Source organism: Ciconia boyciana, chromosome 4 (genome assembly GCF_034638445.1).
Source record: "Ciconia boyciana chromosome 4, ASM3463844v1, whole genome shotgun sequence".
Classification (NCBI taxonomy): Eukaryota; Metazoa; Chordata; class Aves; order Ciconiiformes; family Ciconiidae; genus Ciconia; species Ciconia boyciana.
Window position 1 is genome coordinate 60,155,035 of NC_132937.1, and position 16,241 is coordinate 60,171,275.

General features: G+C 45.2%; 1 protein-coding gene across 2 annotated transcripts in view; it reads right to left on the minus strand.

Moving 5' to 3' along the window:
• The window catches only part of LOC140650610 (transducin-like enhancer protein 1), an 86,943-nt gene extending 75,494 nt beyond the window's left edge, over positions 1–11,449 (minus strand). For both annotated transcript variants that reach the window (XM_072859165.1, XM_072859164.1), the window contains exons 1-4: positions 10,073–11,449; positions 9,330–9,430; positions 7,612–7,675; positions 7,474–7,518 (exon numbers count right to left, since the gene is read on the minus strand). In XM_072859165.1, the coding sequence (XP_072715266.1) occupies positions 7,474–7,518; positions 7,612–7,675; positions 9,330–9,430; positions 10,073–10,096 (234 nt within the window). In that variant the 5' untranslated portion in view covers positions 10,097–11,449. The remainder of the gene's footprint in view (positions 1–7,473; positions 7,519–7,611; positions 7,676–9,329; positions 9,431–10,072) is intronic.
• Positions 11,450–16,241: the final 4,792 nt, after the last annotated feature.

The following is a 16,241-nucleotide window of genomic DNA, read 5'->3' on the forward strand; positions in this document are numbered from 1 at the left end:
TGTCAATACACTGACTGGTCACCTTACAAGTAAGTGGCTTTGACCAACTGTTTACACAAACATCAAAAAGCTTCAAGAGGAATAAAAAAAAGACTGAACAGAAAAAAAGAACATCCATGCTGCTGGGGAAGGGGGATAAACAAAGCAACAAAAAACCCCAACCCTACACCAAAACACAAATTAACCTCAGTTTTCTGTTTTGTTATCACATAGCCAAAAAGGCTAGTTAGCTGTTTGGATCACCTGAGAAGTACCAGATATTTCCAGATAAGCAGCCCTGACACAAAGCTTACCCAACACCCCTCGAAGAATTTTAATTTGTAATTTAATCATCTGTGCTAATTTGTTCACATGTCTGAAGAACCTAAAGAAAAGGGGAGAGCAACTCAGCCAATCCCCAATTAGAGATTAGAGTCGTCTTAAACACTATGCAATTTATCATTAGCCCCAGAAAACTATTATAATTATAAAAAGTTCAGTGAGACCTGCCAAACTGATTAATTTCCTGAACTGCTTTCCCCATACTAGAAAGCATATTTTATAACTAGGCTTGCTAACAACTAAAATAATCCTCAACACTTACAAACTTAAAATACTACTACCCTATGAAATAATGCTATAAACTTTTTTCTATTCCAATTTCATTTAAATATACCGTGATTATGGTTCCAAATGAGAGAATTCAACATTGTTTCCATTTGTTCATATCAATCTTGACACAGCAACAGGGCTGTGGTTTTTTTAAGTACCAAAAAAACTGCATTGCTAGGCCTTCTTTTAAAAGAGACAACCTCAGGAAATAACTGATTTTTAAACCTATTCAAATTTAAACTAGAGTTCAGTTAAGAATAAAGTCAATTTCAGCAAGCTCTAATCTACTCTTCAATCATCTCCAGCACTATGCCATAAACAGGTCACCAGTGGAGTTTCACAGGGGCCTTTACTACAATCTGTTTTATTAACACATTCAGCAGTGCAGCCTGGAAAAGACAGCAAGCAGTAAGAAAGCTTGCTCCATAAGAGCATTCATTCAAAGTAAAAACAATGGATGAAGAACTGCAGAGACCTCACAAGTCTAAATGGGCAATGAAAAGAATTGTACATAAACAAAATTTATGCACACTAGGAGTAGCCATCCCTAGCCTCAATGTAAAGTGATGGCTCCTGAGCTTATAATCATCATTCATGAGCAAGACCTCAAATGCAAAAGGTGACTCCAGTAGTTCAGCTTTTCATGGCAGCCAAAAGAGAAATCCAATATAGGGAACTTTACTAAAGACAAAAAAGAAATAAAAATAAAAAAAGAAAAAGAAAAACATCCAGAAAACAGAATTATGTGATAATATAAATCTCTGGTTCACCTGCACCCTGAGAACTGCATGTAGTACTAGTCCCCTCATTTTGACAGGCTAAGTTAAAAATGAAAAAGGTTGAGGGAAAAGCAAGGAAGATGATCAAAACAAGCTACACAACTCTGTGGGCTGGGACTGACCAGCCTGAAAAGGAGTCAACACAGATGGGTTACATCAGAGATATAAAATTGAGTGCATTGAGAAAGCAGCTAAGCATCAACCACTTGTCTATTCTGAGAACTAGGGGCCATAAAAAAAGATAGTGGAAACCAGGTTCAGAGCAAAGGTTGGGTTTTGTCCTGCACCTGGGACCACCTCCTCCCCACAACAGCATAGCCAGGGTGGAAACACACTAGAAAGTAGTTTTGCAGAAGAGGGCTCAGGTGTCCTGGAGGACAAGTTGAATACACATCAGTCCCACACCCTTGGTGCTGATGAAGGCTACACCTCATACTAAGGTGCAATAGTATGACTGTAACCAGCTGGTTGATTAAAATAAATTGTTCCCCTTTTTGTTCCCCTTGTTTGGCAAGAAGGAAGATGTTGCTGAACTGGAGCAAGTCATTAAGTGACACTAGTAAGATGATCAGGGAATCAGAGCACACAATGTACCAGGAAGAAGTTAGATTTGTTTAGTTTCAAGAAGAGGAGGATTAATGGGAGAGAAGATCTGATTGCTGACAAAGAGGTGATTATGGAGAAGACTAAGCCAAGACTCTTCTCAGAGGTGCACAGCAGAAGAACAAAAGGCAGGTAATGGTCACCAGTGTAGAAAGGCAAAGTCCCAGTTAGTGAAGAGAAAAATTCTTCACAATGCAGGTGGTCAAATACTGGAAAGTGTTGCCCAGAGATGTTACACAAGATTATCTCCACAAAATACTTATGATGGAAATTTGACACTTGCAAATGCACAGGTTGCAAGTTCAGGTTGAACATGGGACCAAGTTGCAAGTACTTTAAAAGCCATGGCTTACTAGTAATTATAAGGAGTGATCCATTAAACTAGCTGTTTTGACAAATCCATGCTGAAAAACCAGGAATTCTCCCTGTCAGCTGTTGTTTTTCCCCTGAAAGGAACTATGTGAACAACTACTATTGCTCAAATAGCTACATCCAGAGTCCACCTAACAAGTGTGATGCAAAAGATGAAAATAATAGTGTTTGACATAATTGCCATTAGGTATCCCTAAATCTTACTTCAAGTGGAAAGATAACCTCATTAGTTCTACTCAAAGCTGTTATCATTTTTAAAGTAACAGTATTGTGTAGTATTCTGTTAAGTGCCAGTTAACCTAAAATTGATTTTAAAGGCTTTTACTGTATGCCAATGGTGACCTACTATCAAACCTAGAAGATCCTATCTTCCATTCTACACAGAAGAGACAATGCAATTTTACTGCTTTGCTACAAACACTTAAGTGCTGGAGTAGGGTGGGAGGAAAGGAAGTTCAAATGCTCAGCTTGATTTGGTATAACATGTAACAGGAGGAGGAAAAGCGTTAAGCTTTTCCCCCGGAATCTGTAGTGACAGAAGGGGTACTGCACATTCACAACACATCTTTCCTCTTACTCTTCTCCCTGCCCCAAAAAATACCAGGAAATTTTTTTGCCCACTTGAACCGATCCATAAAGTACATCAGACATTTGGCAACCTAAGTTCCAGCAAGGCAAGGGAAGTTCAACAACGTAGCTGGTAGGAACACGTTTCCTCTCTCCCTCCACGGTTCTGTGAAGAACCTGAAATCTGATAGACGAAGTCTAAAATGCGAGATGATCAGGCAGTATTTAACATATGTACAGTGTTTACACTGTGACATACTTTCAGATTAAGTTGTATATGGAGTTGACATAATAGATGGTATCTGACAATATGGTTATCTAAAAGCAGCATGGAAACATATTTCACAGTGCCCTGAATCTGTTAGATAACTCCTTAACAATAATTCTGGTCTCGAGTCTGAATGTGGTTCAAAAGTTGAGAAAGCTGAGGTCATTACTCCAGTCTTTCCTCCCTGTTCAAACAGGCAACTCTAGTTGTGATTGAAATGGCTGCACCAGTGATATAACTGTACTCATTTAGAAAGCCAGTATTTGTAGAATAAGTACAATTTTTTGAGTGAAAAATACTATGTCCCAATCAACCTTACCATTTTCTGTTTTAAATAAAAACAGGTTTTGCATGTCTTATGTGGCCGTGTCAACTGTAAAATGCTTTTGAAACACTCACTGCACACCACCAAAACCTTAAGGATTCATGAACTTTTTCATTCCAATAATTAAAATGCAAGCAGGAAAAGAGGAAAAAAATTAATTTATCTTTAAATCCCGTTCAACAGCACAGCCACCCTACTCAAGAACTGTAGAGAGCTAACTAAGCTCCTTAATTCTCTTCTATTTAACCCACTCCTGAAGACTGATGTTCTAATGAGATACCAGTAGAAGATTCTGTCCTTTGCTGTAAAGCGTTAGAAATTATTCCACAAAACAGTCCGGGCTAAAACAGACATTTAACTTTTGTACAACTGGTTAACGTAATGCAGTTTGGGAGTTTGTGTACTTTTCTACAAGAGGCAAGGTACTGAATGACAGGTCTGCCTCCAGGCAGGTCACAGAGATCACAAAAACCCACCCAAAGAGAGGGAAACCTAGCTGTCACCGTTGGGACAGCAGAAACCCACATACTGTAGTAGTTTATATAGTCTGTCAGTTGGTTCAGCAGTGATGAATTTTTCTTTCTTTGGCTGCCTGCCACTGAACAAAAGCTAATCTTGCACCTAAACAATCTAGGCATTAAACACACAGGAAGCCTTATCTTCTGACTTATGACAGAAGATGACAGACAGAGCTGGTGAAAATAAAGAGGCGCTGCCCTAATAGCCAAGGGCAGCAACCCTTTAAGTACAGAGTGATTTTTAACACCCAACCAACTCTACATCTTGGCGCTAAGAGTTGATGCATCTGCTTTGCCAGCCACGGATGTCACAATGAGAAAAATCTGACTTGGACGGTATAACACAGAAGAGAAACTTAAGACCACACAAAACATCCTTATTCATTCTGTCTTCTTGACACATTTGAAAACGGTATCTGAATCAACGGTATCCTAAACAAATAGGCTTGTTTCTTTTTGAGGCATGCAAACCTTAGTCAGTAACTAGTCGCCTTAAAATAATTATCTCTGAAAACAGTGTAAGAATCCACACACAACATCCTCTTAAGAAATAACCTCTGAAATTCTTAAAAAAAAGAAAGAAAATAAAAAAACCACAGAGACACAATAAAAAACCCCAACAAACCAGCCACAAATATGCCAAAAGGATTATTTCCTGACCACTGTTCAGCCAGCAGGTTGAAATGCAGCAGCAGCACCTGGATTTAAGCATGCAGTTATGCAATTAAACACTGCAAAGTGCCAAAGCTAAAGTTGTGAAGGAAGCCTTACCATGGCCATTTCTGGGCTCAAATGCAATGCATTCAAGTGGAAAGCTCTGCAGTACAGCTGTTTGTGTATGGAAAGTTCACCTCAATTAAGCCTGTTTATAGCAACATTCAAGTACTGACTAACTTAGTTTCAGTCAAATTGTAATAGATTACCAAATCAAATGAGGAGGGAAATGCTGATGCAACTGTATCAGTACAGGAAATCAACCCTTTCACATGCAGGCAAACTGCAAATACTTCATTTTATCGAAGTGACTCTACCTTAATAGTGATGTATGCACCACACTGCATAAAGAAACATTGCTGCAGCGTAATTTTTTGTTTTTCAATCAGCAGCCCAAGCACTCTGAAGGGCTTCACACAGAGTGAGTGTAGCATCCACATAGGAGGCAGGCCTTAAAAACGTTAAAGCTTGTTCAGTGAAAAGTTTCCCCATCACTGCATTTTTCAGTAACTAAGATGTTGTCAGAAATGACAATTTTTCGTGTCCCTTGATGATGCCTTGCTAGCATTTGGTTATAAGCCATAAAGCAGGAATAATTTCAGCCTGTCAGGAGTCTAGCTAATGCCCAGTTTCCCCCTAGAGAGAATTCCTGTCAAACGTAATGAGAGCTCCAAAGGCCCTCTCTACAACATAATGAGCACTTAGGCCATGCTGGTGATCAGCCAGCAAAAAGCATCAATTTGAGCCTGGCTACACCCTTGGGGCTAGACGTCACCAGTTTTAATAAGAATTATGATTACTATCTGCCAAAAGCCTCCTCAGAACTTATCGTTAGTGGTGGAAATTCAGAAGAATGTCATTGGTAGATTACAGGAAACAAAAAAAACCTAAGACCACCTACATACTGAACTGTAACACCATTTGGCATCCTCATTGCAGGTATATAAATCAAGAGTCTTTAACAAGAAGAGGCTACTTTTATAGGAAGTTAGAATTACTTAACATGTAAAAGCATAGTATCTGAGACTCACATCCAGGGAAATGTATTTATGCCTTCAAAAGCTTATTCTTTTCTTAAGAGCATACACAGACCAAGTGTGCTCTACTCTCCCCAGCTAGAACCAACACAGGTATAATGCTCCATCATAAATCTTAAAAGCTTGCAAAGTATCACTGCCTACTGGGTATGTAATTATAGTTGCCATACATACAGAACATTAAACCCTTGCAATACACAGATGTTAAGGTCAAAGTGGAAACCTCAGTTCTGACACTCTTTAATCTTGTGGGCTTAATTGATTTTATCTAAAGTTAATTCCTAGTGCATTTACTGAACTCACACATCCTCTTCAAAGATCTTCTGAAAACTACATCCATTTCACACCAAATGAGGCTCCTATACAGATGTTGGCTTCCTCACAGGTTACAGTGTGCCAAGAAGTTGTTTAAGAGAAGAAAAAAAGAAATCCAAGAAAGAAGTCTCCAAATCACAGCTCCCAGAAAAGTCACCTCACAGAAAAACTGATATTCTTCTAAAACACAAGACACAAGAAGACTAATGCAGCTATAGTACAGAACCAAGTCGAACACTACTCTAGTTGTTCTGTCTACCTATTCAGTGTATTACTTAAAAAAATTAGGTTGCCATAATATTTCTTCTTTTACTGGCATTTTGGATTCAAACAAGTGTACCTCTAAAAACCAAGAGAATACCTACCCGGTTTTGAAGACAGAAAGTTATCATGGAATTACAATACCACCCTATCAAATATAATATTTTTAGGGGAAAACAAAACAAAAATCAAAGAGTTCAGAGTTGCAAAAGCAAAATTCAACTCTGCAATTCACTTGCTTAATGAAAGTCTTTGAATATACTGAAGATCCAAAGCCTGAACTAATCAATTTCTTCGCTGTGCCCTAGCCGGTCAGCCATGCTCTTTAATTTAATGAAACAAGAGTTTCAGATGAAATAGCACATACACATCACGAAAGAATTGTATTGTTGCACTTTGAAATGTGTCCAACTGTGCAACTTCATCTAATGATAATTTTTTTTAAGAGGCCATCGATTTCTGAAAGACTTATTGTACCAGCATCTTGATGAAAAAGTGAATGTCAGCATATCTACAGAATACTTACACCCTGCCATTAATGCTTTATTTGGCAGACAATGACTACTCAATTGAGGGTCCTCTGGGCTGAGCAATCATTTAGCTTTTCTTCTCTTATGAGGTCCTTAGTGTCTTGTTCCAGTTCAATACTCTTTATTCACCATTATAGTGGCCATAAGTGTGAATTTTATGGGAACTTGCAAACTCATAGTCATAACTAGAGCTTTCCAAGTCACTAATCTTTTCATACCTTTAAATGGCAAGGATCTGAGCAACTATCACTACATACACTAAACACGCGTAAGACCAGTTCTACATACCAAAGGCTCTACCACCAACAAAAGAAAACAACGTAAAGCACTGAATTATATTTTTGAAATCACAGACACAAGACCTTTCCTATTTTTGCCAATGTCTTTCAGGACCAATATCAAGAAACCCTTGTCGCTCAACCTAATCTATACCTCATTGGACAGCAGGTAGGCAAAGGTTTACTAATCATGGCTACACATCAACCTATTGATTCAGACACATGATACAGTCATCCAAACATAAACAGAACAGCTACATTTAAATGCACTAGACAGACTGCAGATTTTGTGGTTTAGAAAACAAAATGCCTTACCTGTTTGTGCATTTCAATGTTTAATCCATACGACATTTCATAATACTGCAAATAAAGGAGCATACATTATTTTCTTATGCTGGCCTACATTGTATTAGGAGATATTTACTGAAATACAGAAAAAACAAATATACTTACCATCACATAGTGCCTCTGCATTTCTGTCTTTTCGCTTGCCAGTTTCTCACATTCCAATTTAAGGCTACAAAATAGATCACACTTTAATGTAACTGTTATGTGATTCGTTTTGACATCTACCCACTTAATTCATATTTTGACAGAAGCAGCTAATTAAAAAAACCTCATAAACTAACATGTAAATACAGAAAGACTTAATTCATACTTTAAATACAAAGGCTGAACAGGAAATTTAAAAGGTATTTCATGGGTGCTGTATGAGACCCAAACTGTCTCCAAACCCAAATATATCCAATCTTCATGCTTTGACGAAGAGTGGCTATGAAGGGCTACAACTTTCAAGCTATAACAGGATGTGAATTTCTCCAAAGTACTTCTCAAGAGTAAAACAGAGGTATTCCTTCACATATGACATTTAGTAAATTACTGCCAAGTAACACCACTCACATTTACAATTACAACTGGAGTATGTCTATAATTCTTAACCTTAAGTACACTCTAGTTAATGTTATCTTGCCCACAGCTTGAAAATCAGTAACTTTGACTACCATCTACTAGCAAGTTTGTTTTCTATTTTTGTTTCCATAAATGGAAAGAAGTTGCATTTGGCATTTGCATATCTCATCACTAACAACAGTATAATTCTGACTGCTTTCACTGAGGGCAAATGTCTCAACATTCCCTTTGTTCTCTGACAAACCGAATTTTTTCTTTTTAAAATGACACTAGTAAGCATCCCAGGGAACAGTTAGTGTGTAAACCAGCATCTTGTACTTACAGCCGTGATACCGAATGTTTATAGTTTACGCTGCATTTCTAAAGTAATAAATGGCCTAAACAAGTATTTTAGATAAGACTAAGACTACATTATCATAGGTAAGAAAGAGGAAGCCTAATCAAAACCAAGCAATTTCTAACTAGGAAACCTGAAAAGCTTTTATTCCTATCCAGATCTTGCAGGTGTACATAAGCACAAAATTAAGGAAGATTAATGCCCCTTAATGCCAATTGCCCTGTGTACACAAGAACCCATACGCTAAATCTCTGTAGGGACCTCAGCAGCAAGCACAAACGCAACAAGAACGCCTGAAGGACAGCATAGCAATCAGAAACGCATGTCACGGCTTCAGTAGATTCACGTCAACTTTGTGTTAGTACTCCAGTACTCGTGTGCTTTAACAGTCCTTCTTGGCTCTTTAAGCACCGCGCGTTGGCATTTTATTAATCTTTGCATTAACACCACACAAATGAGCAAACATGAGAATTAGCCTCCTTAATGCTCTGTGCCACAGAATTAGCGCAGGTCTTCTCTCGATATACTTAAAAAAATCCTCCACATAAGGATCCCTAACAATTTTTTTTTTCCTTTTTTAAATGCATACAAGCGCCGAACCGCTCCAGCTTCGACATTACCACCCTTTCGCAGGCGCCCGGGCAGCACATCGTCAGGAGCACCCGCGCAGGGTAGGGCTGCCTCCTCCTGAGCGCCCCGTCCTCCGGGCACCCCTCGCCGCCGCTGGGGCCCGGGGGTCCCCGCGCCGCCCCGCACCAAACCGGCCGGCCAGGGCCGGCGGTGCCGGGGCGGCCGGGTCCCGCGGCGGGGCTCAGCCGCGACGCCGCACGCCACCGCCTGGACGCGGCCGTTCAGTGCAGCCCCCCGCGCCCGGCCGGGGACGGGGCCACGACCGCCCGCCCCGAGGCGGCCCGCCGGCGCTCACCTGTGGTACTGCGCCTGGAGGAACTGGAACTCCTCCTTGATGCGGTCCAGCGACTCCGGGATGGTGAATTTGAAAGGCTGGCCCGCAGCCTGGTGCGGGGTCTGGCGCGGCGGCGGCCGGCACGGGAGAGAGAGGCACGTTCAGACACAGCGCGGCCGCCCCGCGGGGAGGGGGGGCGGCCCTGCCCGCCGCGGCCGGGCCGGGGGGATGGGGGCGAGCAAGGAGGGAGAGCCCGGCCCGGCCCGGCCGCCCCCGCCCCGGGGCGCTGCGCACTTGTTACCCACCTTCCCGTCCCTCATCTGCGGGGGACGAGGCTAGCCGCGCTCCGGTAGCCGCTGCGGCCCCGACCCACCCGCTCCTGCCGCCGCCGTCTACCCGAAAGCGGGGCGTGCCGGCTCCTCCCCGCCGACCCCCGCCGCGGGGGCACGGCCGGCCCCGGCCTGGGCGCCGCGCTCGGCGGGGAGGGGGATGCCGCCCGGCCCGGCGGCGACCCCCCGCCGGCATTGCCAAGGCAGAGAAGTTGCCCACGAAACAAAAGGGCTCGGGAGGGGGCGCGTCCCCCGCGGCCGCGCCGGCAAGCAAGATGCGCCGCTCCTCCCGGGAGGGGACAAACTTGGGAGGGCGCCCGCCCCCCCTCAGCCGGGCGGGGGAGCCGGGGGCGCGCCCCGGCGGGGCAGCGCCGGCAGCGGGGCGCCGCCCGGCCCCCGCCCCGCTCCCGGAGCGGCGGCCCGGGCCGTACTTACGGGGTGCCGGCTCTGTGGGAACATGGCTCCGGCCGCGGCGGGGCTCCCTCGCAGCGCGGTTCTCGCGGCGAGCCCCCCGCCCTGCCCCGGCTTCACACCCGGGGCGCCGAGGGGGGTAGGAGCGGCGACACCCGCCGGCCGCCTTCCCTCCGCCGCCGCGGGCAGGAGCGGGGCGAGGCGGCGCTCAGTACCCCCGCCGCGGGGACATCCTCCGGCCGCCGCGTCCTTTGTTGCTGCTGTTCCGGGGAGGGCTAGGGGTGGCCGGAGCCGGCGGACGGGCGGCGCTCGGGGACGGTCACCGCCGCCCCGCTCTCCTTCGGCGGCGCTCCGGCCGGCGCCCGCAGCTCCCGGGCGCGGTGGGATGGGACGGGACCCGACGGGGCGAGGGGGGGGAGCCGCGGCCGCCCCTCCGCGGGAGCGAATATTCCCCCTCTCGGGCTCGCAAGTTGCCGATGCAGTTGTAAGGCCGGAAACCCCGGGCGGAGGCGACTCCTCTCCCCGCTTCTGCCTCTTGCCAAGAGGGGAAAATCCAGCCGGAGGAAGCGGGACGCGGTGTCAGAGGCGGGACCGTCGCAAGCCGGGGGGGCGAGGGAAAGTCTCCAGGGAGGGCCGCGCTGCTCCCGGGCGTCGGCGGAGGGGCCAGGTCATCGGCAAGACACGGAGCGATGAACAAGGGAGGAAGGCGGGAGGAGGAGGAAGGGGGCGGGGGGGGGCTCTGCACAGCCGGCCCCGATCGGAGCAGCTCCAGTAGCACATGCACGAAACGCAGGAGGGCAGAGGAGGGGGAACGATACACGCAGCAGAGACTCTTCCGTTAGTTGCAGAGGTGTCCCTAGGACAAAAGAAAAACAAAACCCCTCCAAATGCCCGCTGGCCCGACCGGCCAAGCCGCCCGCCCCGTCGGGGAAAAAGAAAAAAAAAAAAGAAAGGGGAAAAAAAAAGGTAAAATCGTCCGTATCGGCGCTAAATCAGACGGGAAGCTCCTTCGTGCAACGGCACCACTGCAGCCTCCTCCGGGCGGGCGCACATCGGGGAGCTGCGCGTCTCACCAGAGCCCCCCCAGCGCGGTACATCGCGGCGGCAGGAGCGGCAGCATCCTCATCCTCCACCTCCTCCGCGCTGCCCCACCGCTCCTCGCCGGCCCGGGATAAAGTTCTCCCCGGCTGAAAAACCCGGACCCCAGCTCCCGGAAACGCCACCGGCCTCCTTTCCCCCTCCCTCCGCGCCGGCCGAGGGAGAGGGGCAGCTCGGCGGCCCGGCGGGAGGCGCTCGGCGGGACGGGTGCGCGGCCCTGGCCGAGATGAGCGGAGCGGGACAGGACGGGACGGGACGGAACGGGACGCGCCGCGCTCGCCCGCGCCGCTTACATTAGCACGCGGTTTCACACTCCGGCAGCTAACCAGCCGCCCGGCCCCGCCCACGGCGCCGCGCGGGGGGGGCCGCCGCCGCCACCTCCCAATCGCCGTGCCCGGCACCAACGTGGGGCCGTGACGCGCACCGGCGCCGCGGACCAATGGCGAGAGCCCGACTCCCGCCGCCTCTCAGCCTTTCGCTGGGAACCGTTTCAGGCGGAGCGGCAGGAGCGCCCCGAGCTGGCCAATAGGAGGGCGCGGAGCGCGCAGAGCCGCGGGGAGGAGGGGAAGGTCGGTGGGAAAGAGAGTGGAGAGGCTGAGCTGTCAATCAAAGTAACGTGGGGCTCGGGGGCGGGCGGGCGTGGAGGGGCGGGGCGGGGCGGCGGGGCTGCCGACGAGGTATGCGCGCCGCGCCTGCGTGTGCCCGCCGCCTGGGCCAGCGGTTCCGCCGCGCGGAGCGGGTGGTGGGGAGCGGGCCCGGGCCGGCCCCGCATCGGCGGGCATCGGCCCGCTCCGCTTCGCCCTTCGGTGCGCGCGGTGTTCTTTCCCAGTCGCTGTTGCGCGGGTGCTAACGCGCGGCCTCTTGTTAGAGCTCGGCCCAGAGCGGGCGGCGCCGGCGGTGCGGGGCGGCCCGGCCCGGCCCGGCCCTGCGCCTGCCGCCCGCGAGAGGTTTATTTTCCAAGGGGCTCCGTGGAGAGGGGCGGGTAGCTCCTCTGCGCATTGCGTGCGTATGTTGCGTGGAATTCTCAACGCACCCGTCCGCGTCCGCCATCTCTTGCAATTAACCACAGGGGTGCACAACGCGGCCGCGGCTGCGGCCGTGTGAGGGAGGCGGCCCCGCACCCGGGCCGGTGCCCGCATGGGACCTGGCCCAGAGCGTTCAGGGAAGGGGCTAAACCTCCCTGTCCCGAGGGTCGGCTTCGTCGCTCGGGCCGGCAGGTACGGCTCCTTTCCCCGTCTTACGTAGTGATACCGGTGCGTGCTATAGCACCTGCAGGCAATGCTCTCGGCAGTACAGAAAATACCATAAAGAAGGATAAAACCTCACGCTTGTTTCCATCCCTCAAATATACCAACTGCAATGTTGGTTAGAGTGACCCGCTGATCAGGTGGAAGTTGTCCTTTGGGGAAAATTGGCTTTTTTATAAGAGGGGTCTGCTAGAGGTAAGCTGTCAAGAACTTTGCTGTTGTAAATGGTTTATAGGCCCGCTTGAGGTAGATGAGGGTCAAACAAATTCCACACTCTCTGTGTGACTACTGGGATGACAAATGGTGACACAGCTTGCAGTGGGAAGTAAACTTCGAAACATATCCTCCATTAACGACCACCTTATTCACAGCAGAATTACACGATAAAGTGTGAAATACTGGTACCTTCAGACTTAAAACAATGCCTTAAGACATATTTGTGCCATTAGTATACCTGTAGACTACCTAAAAAGAGGCCTTAAAATGTTGTAGTGTGTCATTTAAACACAGTAAGGGTAATTTTGTAATTTCCATTTTCTTACCATTCCCCATTAATGTTTACTAGATACACTTACTTAGAATTGTATTACACTGCACCTTGTATCGTAAAAGAAGAGCAGTCTATGTTTAAAATTTGATATGAAATGTGATATGTTGCAGTATCAAGATACAGGTTTACTCATTCAGAGTGACAATTTCCATGCTACATTATTCCCAGTTTTACTCAGAAACGACCAAAAGGAAGAGAAAATGAAACTCCCTCCATCTTCTGCAGTGAGGTTTGCGCTTCATTCCAGGACTACAGAGTTTTGACACTGAAAACAGGTGCATGTTTGTCTCTGTGCATGTGTCTGTGTGCATGTATAGGTGTATATGTAATAGCGTCTGTACCTATACATATGTATATGTATGTTCATAATTTATATGTGTAATATATACATGCATACGTCTTTGTGAATACATAAATGTGAGGACTTTCAATGTTTTTTAAGACATGAGGCAAAATACCCTTGATAGTGACCTTTGATAGATTGTGGTTCCCAGGACAGGCATGTAAACTTGTCTGGTGTTCCGTGTGCCTAAGTAAAGCTAAAAATCTTGCATTCTGTTCCCAGCTCTTCCCTTGTAGTCTTGGAGAAGCCAACTCACTGCTCTGTTCATGGCATTAGAAAGCTTAATTAATTAATGCTCATAAAGTACTTAGATCTTCAGATGAAAGATGCAATAAAAATGCAAGCTATTATTATATACTTTGTGTGTGTACCTAGTAGCTATGGAGTCTGTAATAATGTAACACTTACCTAACTTTGGTTGTACTTTGCTTAACCTGCTGGCACAAGTTGTTAATGAGATATTAACAGATATGACATTAAACAACACTATGTTTTGGAACATAAACAAAAGTGGGGTTTTTTTAATTGCTTGCCTACATGAAAGTTGAAATGTCTTGTAACCTTTATTTGTCATAATTAAAATGTCCAAGGCATGTTTTAACAGAAAAAGAAAAGCTCTATTTTCCTGATTTTTTTTAACAAGTGCTTTTAACCTCCTTAGATTCTGGAACCAGACACTTAAGGGCATTTTGAATCTTCTCCATTATAATCAAGATAGAAGAGCTGTAAAAGCAGTAGTAGAATCAAATGTGATTATTTTTATTCTTTTTTCCAAATGAGAGACACTGACATTACATAGTAAGAACAATAACCAACATGATCTGATGTTTAACTAATTTATAATGCATCATCATTGGCTGATTAGAGCATAAAAATTTCCTTTTTGTTAGATGGGTATAAACCTGGATTAATCCCAGAAAACTGAACGTCATCAGTCTATGGCAATACTTACTATTTACACCACTGAAAGACAGGCCAAAATATGGCTAAGTGTGTTGTAAAGAACTGTGTTCTACTCAAGGTAGTATTTTATACCGGATCGTTATGCCACAATACTGTAGATACTCCACACAATTCTCAAACTGGATTAAAAATAATTGTGTTTAAACCTTTGCCTCATGTTTTAAAAATACAAGATTGCCTTCAGTACTAACCCCCCCATGAAACCATTCTGTTTAATCATCCATTCAACTCTGCTGTTTGAAATCAATTCTTTTTCACTGTAAGCATTTTAATGTAGTGTTCCTATCTTGTATAGCAAAGGGTCTAATCCTGCATTGACTATGAACTGAGAACTCACACGGGAAGCAGTTGGAGCTTTGAGTCAAAAAATGCAGTATTGGGTCCAAAATGTAGTTTGAATATACTGAGAGGGTTTCAGATGTAGCATCTGTTCTTTAGGGAAATGACGTATTGTATGATGTTCTGTTTACCATACTGTTTATATTTTTTCCTTTACTGTTAACAGTACTATTTACAAGCAATATTTTTTAACTTCCCACAAACTGGCACATATAATAAAAATGTTGATGGTGTTAATCACTAGGAGTTTGCTGCAGGTGGGCGGGAAACAATTTAGCAAATTTGTGATTTATCCCACTGTTCTACTACCTATGTAGTGAGAGCAAGTCAAAGGAGGAAGCAATTATAGAATTCAATAGATTTTATGCTTTCAAAGTTTTAGATTGAGAGATCACTGGATTTTCAACTGAAAGAGAAACAGAGAGTACATTTAAAATTTATGTATATGTGCATGGGGGGAGGGGGTTGTTCTTTTTTTTTTTTAATAGCAGGACAGCACAGGTGGAATAGAGAAAAAAATAGTATCTGAGTCATACAGTGCATGTGGTATAGTAGTGACTACCTATACAGCTACAAGAATAATAATTATTATGAGGGCATGCAAAACAATATCACTTTAAAAATATTTCTTTATTTATGAAGTGCAAATGATGTGAGCAGGGTAAAGCAATTACATTTCTAATTATTCGCTATCTTTTGGCTAATAGCCATTGCATACCCTCTTTGTAATTTGATTTCTTTTTAATTAGTAGCTTTCCTCGTAGGCAAGAATGTTCAAAAAGTTGCACTAGGTCATTTTACCATCATGTCTGTATTCCCTTCCCCTATTCTTTCACCCTTAAAAATTCCCCGAGTTGAATTTAAAAAAAAGTCAGTAGCAGATCGTGCAGCAGTAAAACCTCAAATAAAATCAGATCCAAAGAATCCCTTGTGGTTTCACACAATATGGTAAAATTAGAGATTGCAGGAAACCAACAAAATTAAACCAGGAACATTTGAAGAGAAATGACCAGGCTTTATGAAAATGACACATTGACTGGCCAGTGTGTTTTTTTATCGACAATTTCTTTGTTGAGGCATAGATCAAAGAAACCTGCATATGTTTTCATTTTGTTCTAAGTCTAACTAGAAAATTACATCCAGATGTTTAATAGGCATTCTGTTGTTTTTTCTGCATTGATTAGATATGTTGGTACTGTTTGCTTACAAGTGTAGCCGGATCATTAGCTAATGCAAAGAAATGTTTGCAGCGAGTTGCTAATTAGGTCTTTTGGAAACTCTCCATACTCAGGAACAATTTGTACAGTGGCCAGAAAAACTTGCGGTACTTGAGAAGTCGCTTTCCCTTCTGTGTCTGGGAAAAAACAGTCAGTCGCTTTCCCTAATCTTCTTTTGCCTACAGGGATTGCAGCTTGATCCCAATGGGCTGAAGTGCAAATAAATTAGGAAGAGACCACACACACGCACGCGCGTGCGGGCGTGCACCTCCCACACACACCCCCCAATCTGCTCTTTCAGTCAAAATGCAGTTGTACAATCTTACAAAAAGCTAACCAAAATGGAATGTTTAAAACTAAAATGTGTTAAATTCTCAACCTTCATGTTATCAAATACACAGCGTTTTTGAGCATACTTTAGAGACAGATGGGGAAG